General features: G+C 34.4%; 1 protein-coding gene across 1 annotated transcript in view; it reads right to left on the minus strand.

Moving 5' to 3' along the window:
- Positions 1 to 7,830, minus strand: part of LOC129222129 (RING finger and transmembrane domain-containing protein 2-like) — a 67,827-nt gene extending 59,997 nt beyond the window's left edge. The window contains 2 exon segments of the mRNA XM_054856578.1: positions 2 to 520; positions 7,584 to 7,830. Coding sequence (XP_054712553.1) covers positions 2 to 515 — 514 coding nt within the window. The 5' untranslated portion in view covers positions 516 to 520; positions 7,584 to 7,830.
- Between the last annotated feature and the right edge of the window lie 490 nt (positions 7,831 to 8,320).

Consider the following 8,320-nt stretch of genomic DNA (forward strand, 5'->3'; position numbering starts at 1 on the left):
CCAATTCTATGATCAAACATGAGTTTAAGGAGTAAAATAAGAATGAATGGAATATATTTTTCAGAGAATGCAAACAGGGCCTGTATTTCTGGAGAATTTCTCAACATTGTTCCTTGATCAGAATCACCAGACCTGTTGCCAGCATCCCCAGAATCTGGACTGGCTATCAAAGAGTTAATGGTTGATCCATTATTATTACTCAGTTCATAAGAATCATTGTCCTGAGACTCTATGTCGATTACAAAATTCCCCGAAGATGACGAGTTGGGGGTTCTGGGGTGTGGATTTGTCCTGTCCAGAGTATCAAACCATGCAGAATGTGTTGGAGAGTTCCGAGCAGAATTTAGATTTGTAGAAGTGATTAAAGGGCTGAGGCCCTGGATAACATAATCATGAAGCTCATGGATATGTTGAGTGGCACTAGATGCTATTTGATGAGAGTTTTGGTGAATTTGTTGAATGGACCAAGGGAGATTATGCCTGCCAATCCGTGTAGGGCGAGTGTTTTCAGCCATCACCTCTGCAAAATAAAATAAACAGTATTATATTACAGAAACTTAGTTTACAAAAACATATGTTTGTAAATTTAAGTATCAATAATATGCAGTTAATACCAATGAAAATTGGTAATATTTTGTTAGTTGTGTCACAAACTACTTCAAATATTGACCACCGTTTCATTTTATTTATTGTTGCTTTGTTCGGTTAAAGTTACAGATAAACTGCTTATTTGGTGATACTTTACCTTATTCTCTCTTTTCAAAGAATTCTTAAAGAAAACAAGCCATTGAACAAGATTAAAAGTTTCATTTAAGTGAAAAATGGGGCACTAAGTGTATAAATTAAGCTATATTAAAAGTTAAATAATAAACCAAAAAAAAAAAAAAAACTATTAAGCAATCATCCAATTAAAATAGTTCTCCAAATCAACTTGAAATGTTCCATTTAAAACTTAAAATAATCATCCAAACAAGAATATAAACAATGTCATGATCAAACATTGAAAGTTTGATTGAAATGTAAAATTAGAAAAAGAGAAGCTTACACCACGATGGTGTAAACATAATTTTTCTATTTCCATCAAGATAGAAAGTTAAACAAGTAACCAACACAAGTGACTTAGGAAAAAAATTTAACTTTCAGGTAAAAGGAAAACAGCTCTATCAGAAGTTGGTGTAAACATAATTTTTCCATTTCTATCAAGATAGAATGTAAACAAGTCACCAACACAAGTGACTTAGGATGACGGATAAGTACCTAAAAATTTAGATATCAGGCAAAAGAAAAAAAAATTCTATTAGAAGTTACAACCAGGAAAAGGCTTTCAACAACATGAAATACATTTTCCCTAGCTTTTTAGTTTTGTCATTAGTTGTGTCCAGTGGCGTAGCTAGTAGAGGAGCAGATTAGCAGTCGCCACTTGCCAATTGGCGACCAAAAATTTTCAATGGCTACCAAAGATTTCAGCGCCGATCGCCACCGGGTGACCAAAGGGGGAAAAATCCCCCCAAGTTGAAGTTATCGATTGCACTGTGCTTTCGGATCCAGTTTTTCATGCTGTGGTAGTCAATCGTCTAGACGCGACTTCACTTACTGACCTTCAAGAAAAGTTTAAATGTTGCCCCTCTCCTCGCTGATTCGTTGACCACTTCCTGTTTGCTACACCTACACTGCGTTCGGGGCTTAGAGCATTGTTTGGGGAGGGGGGTGAAAACTGAACCCCCCCCCCCCCCCCCCCGCGGTCCAGCAGACATGATCCCCGAACCCAATCAAGGTCAACACCGCAGCATCTGCCGTGCCTGAGGAGGGGAAACGTAAATACGGCGGCGTAGCTAATTCTGATGACTTTTTAAAAGGTTAAAAATAACAAGTAGAGGTAGCTCAAAGAGAATAAAATTGGATACATCTTCCAAGATTTTATTTCAGTTATTCAAAACGAAGACAACCAGCAGCAAGTACTAAGTTCATTTTTCATTATCATAGAAAAAAATTTTTTTTTTTTGGAAAGATTACTGTAACGTGTGTAACAAACTAAACATGGCACCAAATACATTATTTTTCTGCTGTATAATACGCTATCGATTTAAAAATCAATTTTTAGAAGTACCAAATTACTTTAAAGTGGCCGACTTACACCGGAGTCATGAAAATAACAAAGCCTAAAAGTCGGAGGTCAATTATGGAACACTTCCAAGAGAGACCAACTACATGAAGTTTTTGGTGCAAAGGCAGCCCATGAGGTCCAATTTGTACTCTCAACCTAAATTCTGGATACCAAGGATTTTACTACTGGATTTCGAACTGTTCAAAATGAATAACATGATATTATTAGACAGGGTTACCCACTTAGGGATGGGGGGGGGGACATGGCACAGAGTGTGCCATTTAAATTTTTGGGGGGATATTTTTTTGGGGGGAGGGGGGAATCTCTTTTTTTTGGGCTCAAGCTCTACGAGATCTTTGCAGTATTGGGGGAGGGGGGCGCCCTTGTTATTAGGGGGTTGAGCACCCCTATAATATAGAAAAAGCATCATGTAGCTTCATGATACAGTGGTTGTTAGAATTATAAGGACAGCAGAAAAATTGCACAGAAAAAAAATATATTTCTGAAATAATTCAATGAATTTTATACAATGCATTTTTATGCTAAAAATCGTGTAATGCAGATCATTTAAAATTGCAAAATTATAAGGACAACGAGCATTTTGGCCTGAAAGACCCTAGTAATCAATAAAATCTCTTTTTTTTTTCAATCACTTTTATCAGTCTTGATGCCATGGAAGTTGAAGAACGTTCTTACAAAAACTTTTATTCTTGCTTTTTCAAGGGAGAAGATAAGTGCTTGCTTATTTTTATATTGAATACCATTCTTTCATGCTTCAAAAATACTAGAATGCCTCACTAAGTTTCCTTTAAACTTAGATCGAACCTTTTGTTTGGCCAGTATAGTAATTTCACAAAAAAAGCATCAAGCATGATTTTGAGGTTTAAAAAACATGTAATTAGGCATTATTCTGATGAAATAAATAGTTTAAACTCATAACTAATGGTAATTCTGGTTGAAAAAATATTTCTCAGTACATCAACATTACTCTCAGAATTCATTTTTCCCTGCACAAAAAATATTCGTATAGTTTCCGTCCGTTGCAAAGCTTCCTCAGACCATTACTGAGATCGCCTCCATATGAGATCTTTTTTCCTTCACAGAGATCATCTCTAGAAGTAGCAAAAAGTTTCTAGTCCATATTAAATTAAATTTTTATCATCGAAAAACTTTACATTAGCCCACTTTTTACCTAAAAAACGCATTTTTGGCATGCTCAACATTTGGTCTATTACGAACTTTTTTAAGAGTCTGTCATGACATCAGTTTCATTTAATGAAAGTTTTCTCTCTTTGTATGTGATGTTGATCTATTTGAGCACTATATTGCAACTTGAATTCCCATCTACAGTCAAATCCTGATTTAACAAATTCATCGGGACCGAAACTTTTGTACGTTAAATCTGGGTTATTTGTAATACCGGGGTGTGAAATTTTTTTTTTAATTGCACTTACCTTATTTTAAAAGCATGAATAAGCAACTACACAAAAATATCCATAGTTAGAAAGTGCACACTTTTTATTCAGCAATGCCACTTATTACACACTAACTAGCAAAATTGACATTTTAAAGTACTGAGTAATAGATGTTTGACAATTTCCTTGATACTTGACTTGAAATAGTTCTCTTTCGAATTTATGGAGAGAAGAAAATACTGTGTCATTTACAGCCTGCTGCAGGAGATATGTTTCTAGTTTACAGGCCATGTAAAGCATTTCAAAAAGTAAGTTCAATGGAAATTTCATTGTTGCTATGCGCATCAGAATTGATATTCATTGGTTGCCCCCTCGCCCATTAAAAATCGCAGCAGATTCCAAAAAGTCTTTTTCTGTTTCTGACAATATAGATACCTCATTTGGAAAACAATCCAATATTTCCTAGCTCAAATCAAAAAAAAAAAAAAATTGCCTTTAAAAATAATTTCTTACATTGGGGTTTATTTGGTAAGGAGGGATTTTTGCCTTCGTTTTAGCTGGGGGAAAATAAAAATTCGCTACATCGTGAAATTTGTCAAATAAAGGTTAGTTAAATCGGGGTCGACTGTATTTCTTAATGTTTGTTTTTTGAGAGCAAGCTCGTCTTATCATCGTCAGAAACACAAACACAGAAGCAGAAAGTTTCCTACCTTGTCTTTGTCAACCTTATTTGCCAGAATTTTTGAGAAAGCTCTAAATGACCAATCTCTATCTATTCAAATTTGTTGCAATTTGACGTACAATATGTCTTGAAAATTTTCAAGCAACTACTTTCCTTTTCGCAAATTCTTTTAGTTTTGTATCTGCGGAATGACTGCAAAAATAGAATGTAGCTTCTCCAATCGCTTGCTAAGCATTTTGTTATGTAGCACAGTTTGCAGAACATAAAACATGCAAATTTTGCTTTTTAGAACACACAAATCTAATTGTTCTTATGATTTTATCCATATCACACGGATGTCTAAACTCAAACTTCCTTCTACAAATAAAAAATTTCTTTGTACTTACAATAAAAGCTATATTAAAAAAAAGTTTCATTTACTTTGAATTACTAGTCACAAATTTCCGATCAAATGCAATGAAGATGTAGTGACTTTTTTTTGAGCAATCACGATTGCTTATTGTTCTCACTTGACTGTTTTTGGCGTTCCTTTGATTTTTCCCACCGCCACCCTCCGCACCATCACCGTCGACGGGCTCCTCACGATGCTGCACCTCTAGCGAAAGCCGTCTCCAGGTTGCATCCATATCCTACACACACGCGCATACATACACAACTACACCTACACACACACGCACACAAACACCTGCACAAACATACACAAATACAAACACTTACACACACGCATAGATACAGACACCCACACACATACACAACTACCTACACATTCATGCATGCACACGGACACAAACACATATGCCTACACACACATACATATCCCCCACACACATAATCATAACCCGTACACACAAACACATACCTCCCACACACAAACACACACATACAAACACTTACACACACACGTAGATACAGACACCCACACATACACAACTACCCACACATTCATGCATGCACACACACACATACACATAACCCATACACTAGGGTGGTCCAAAAAAGGCCCTTTTTAAAAAATTCCTGATTTTTATTGGTCCTACCCCTTCATTTGGTTCCATCTGAGTAAAAAATAATTATTGTGAAATTTGAGCTCATAATTTTAACATTTAGAGGTAGCTCAACAGCCTCAAAGTTCCGCGTTTTACCATTTTATGCCATAAATGCAGATAGAAATAAAATTGGCGCTAGGAAAAGCATATAATTTATTTAATTAAAATTGCCAGCATTTTGTAACTTACAAATAGTTACATAATAATAATATTTCAACAGTTATGTATATGGCTTTCCTTAGTACACATTAAACTCTACTTTTTACATCCGGGATAAGCTCGTCAATGTTCTGCGACAACTTGCAACAAGAATTAGAATTGTTCTTCATTGTGTGTCATTTTTCCTTTCATAAGGGCTATACCCCTTTCAGCATTATCATTAACTACTGAAATTCCTTGAATAATCCTTTTTGATTTCTTAAAATCCTCCTGAAGCTCCCAGATTTCTGGATCTACGTGAATGAAGGTATTAGGTAAATCCATGCTTTGAAAAAATGAAATTGACCCCTTTGTCACAAGTTCTTCAAATGTCATATCCATAAAATGTTTTAGCAAAATCTTAGGGCACTTCACCACAGTATTTTTCCCGTTTACTTCATTCATCGCCTTCACCATCTGTCTTTTAATGCAGTGTGGCACTTTATTGGCAAAAAAGGCTAATGCCACAAAGTGTGCCATTAACCCTATGTCTTCTGAAAAATGCCACAGGTGATTGGCAAATTTCTGCGTTGCAGTTTTGCTTATGTCTGCAGTTTTGCTTATGGCTCAGTCTCGATTATCATCTCTCGCTTGCGTATCATGTAATAATCTTTCAGCAAATACCATTGTATCATCCTTTACATCTGTGACTTGTGTTAAAATGTCCTTATTGTTGATGCCTATGATGTCATTGTCTATGAATTCCCAGTAGGCCTGGAATCGTTTAAAACGAGGTACGTCTGGTGCGGAAGAAAAACCCAAACATTAATTAAACACCGCACCAATAATTAATTTAATAATGTGATGTCGACATGGAAAATATAGTAACCTTTTCTTTACTTTTTGCTCTAGTAAAACACGGGTACCCTTGCTTTCCCCGGTATTGACACTCGTTGTGTCAAAGCACATTGCAGAAACTTTGTCAGTTAGGCCCCAGTCCTGCAAAGCTCACCTTCTTTAATTTTTTGTGTCATTGTACTTCTGTTTTTTTTTTTTTTCAATAACTTCCATTGTTAATAAAGTTTTTCTAACTTGGGCTGACAGTTTTGGGGTCTTTGTACGGGTATTCTAGCTTTCTGCCAAAATTTTGTTATTTCTTCTATTGTATTTCTTGGAAGATTCTCTTGCGGTTTTCTTTAATTCAATATGTTTATGAAGAAACATACCCAATGCCATACGAATTGAAGGTAGTTTACTACCTGACAGCTCACTTATGGTTGAACTAAGAAGATAAACCTCTGATTTTGATCTAATTGATGTATTTGCCATGCTCGTTTATTTTAAAGTAAAGAGACACATGTGTTTCAAAAATAAGTGCAAACTGCCATTCCAACAGTGGTAAAATCAAAACCAAAACAATTGAGAATACATACATAAGCAGCAATAAGTTAAAAATTTATTCGATCACGACTGTTAAAGGAATAGATTTTATGTATTTACTTGTATTTACAAAAGTATTTTCATAATGGCTATTGTTAAGTCTCTATATAAAGTAGCAATTTTATAAATCAATTGTTTTCTTGTTAATAAAAATAGCAATTATATTTTACCTTAGTGAGGCCAATGGTCATTTGTCGTATGCGTTCTATTCAGCAATGATGAAAACTTTATCTGCGTTGAGCTACCTCTAAATATTATCGAAATGTTTTCAAATTTTGTCTGATTTATTTTTTAATACATTGGAACAAAATGGGAGGGTAGGACTCAAAAAATGTTCACCTTCGAAATTTTGGACCACCCTACCCATACACATACCCCCACACACAAACACTCATGCCTACATACACACACTAGTGATTGCGAAAAACATAATTTGAATTCAAGATGTCAAAATTCAAATTTTTTTTTTTTTTTATGATTTTGACCAGCACTGCACCTAAGATTCATGAACAAGACACGAGACAACAAACTAGCCCATGTGTACCAATGCCTTAAAATAAAATGGAAACAATTTATCAATAGCGTTATGAGACACATTAAAAAAAAAAAAGTCAAGAAACTAGAGGCTTCCTGCTTTTCGTCTCATTTGCCCCCAGTCTTCCCTATATTAAAAATTTGAAAGTGATAAATTATATTATGGTAAAAAAAAATACCAATATGCATAGAAATGCATCAAACGTATCTGAAAGAAATATTACCATAAATTTTCAATACAATTCTCCAACAAAAACTGTCACACAAGAAAACAAATGATTAAGTGCGTGCAATCAGAATGACGTCAGTGACATGGTTTTTGGTACAAACGTAATTGCATCTGTTGCTTCTCAGGTTTATCTTTAATTCTTTTAAAACTATATCGGGGAACGCCAGCTGCTTGTACCGATACTCATAAAGTTTATTCGTAAAACACTTGTAGAATTTATATACTTAAGAGTTATTTATAAATATAAAGTTCGGTTAGAGACCGAAAGATTCTGAAAGCGTCAGGGTGAAATAGTGCAATATCTTCGCTTTTCTGTATGATTTTCTTATCGTTTATGGTGCCATCTAGTGGATAAATGTACGAGTATCGATAAAAAATTAATATAAAAATAAGGTTGCAAAGCCCTATTAATGGAAGTTCTTCTTTCTTTTTTTTAGTATTCGTTTGTTCTTTATAATTAGCAAAAATATAAATATTCAAATAATTAAAATGGCTAATAATTTTATTTACGGTGGAAAAAAAAAAATACTTTTTCATTTACGTGCATGATTATTTAAATTAGATAGTGCAATCTTATAAAAGAGAAGAAGAATGCATTATTTTTGTTACTCTTGGTATAAATGGGTGAATAAATAAATTTTCAAATTCAGTAATATTTTAGCATGATAAAATTCAAATTGTCTGCAATTGTTAGTATTAGTAAAAATATTCAAATAGACAAGAATAAGAGGT

The sequence above is a fragment of the Uloborus diversus genome, chromosome 5 (assembly GCF_026930045.1).
Source record: "Uloborus diversus isolate 005 chromosome 5, Udiv.v.3.1, whole genome shotgun sequence".
Classification (NCBI taxonomy): domain Eukaryota; kingdom Metazoa; phylum Arthropoda; class Arachnida; order Araneae; family Uloboridae; genus Uloborus; species Uloborus diversus.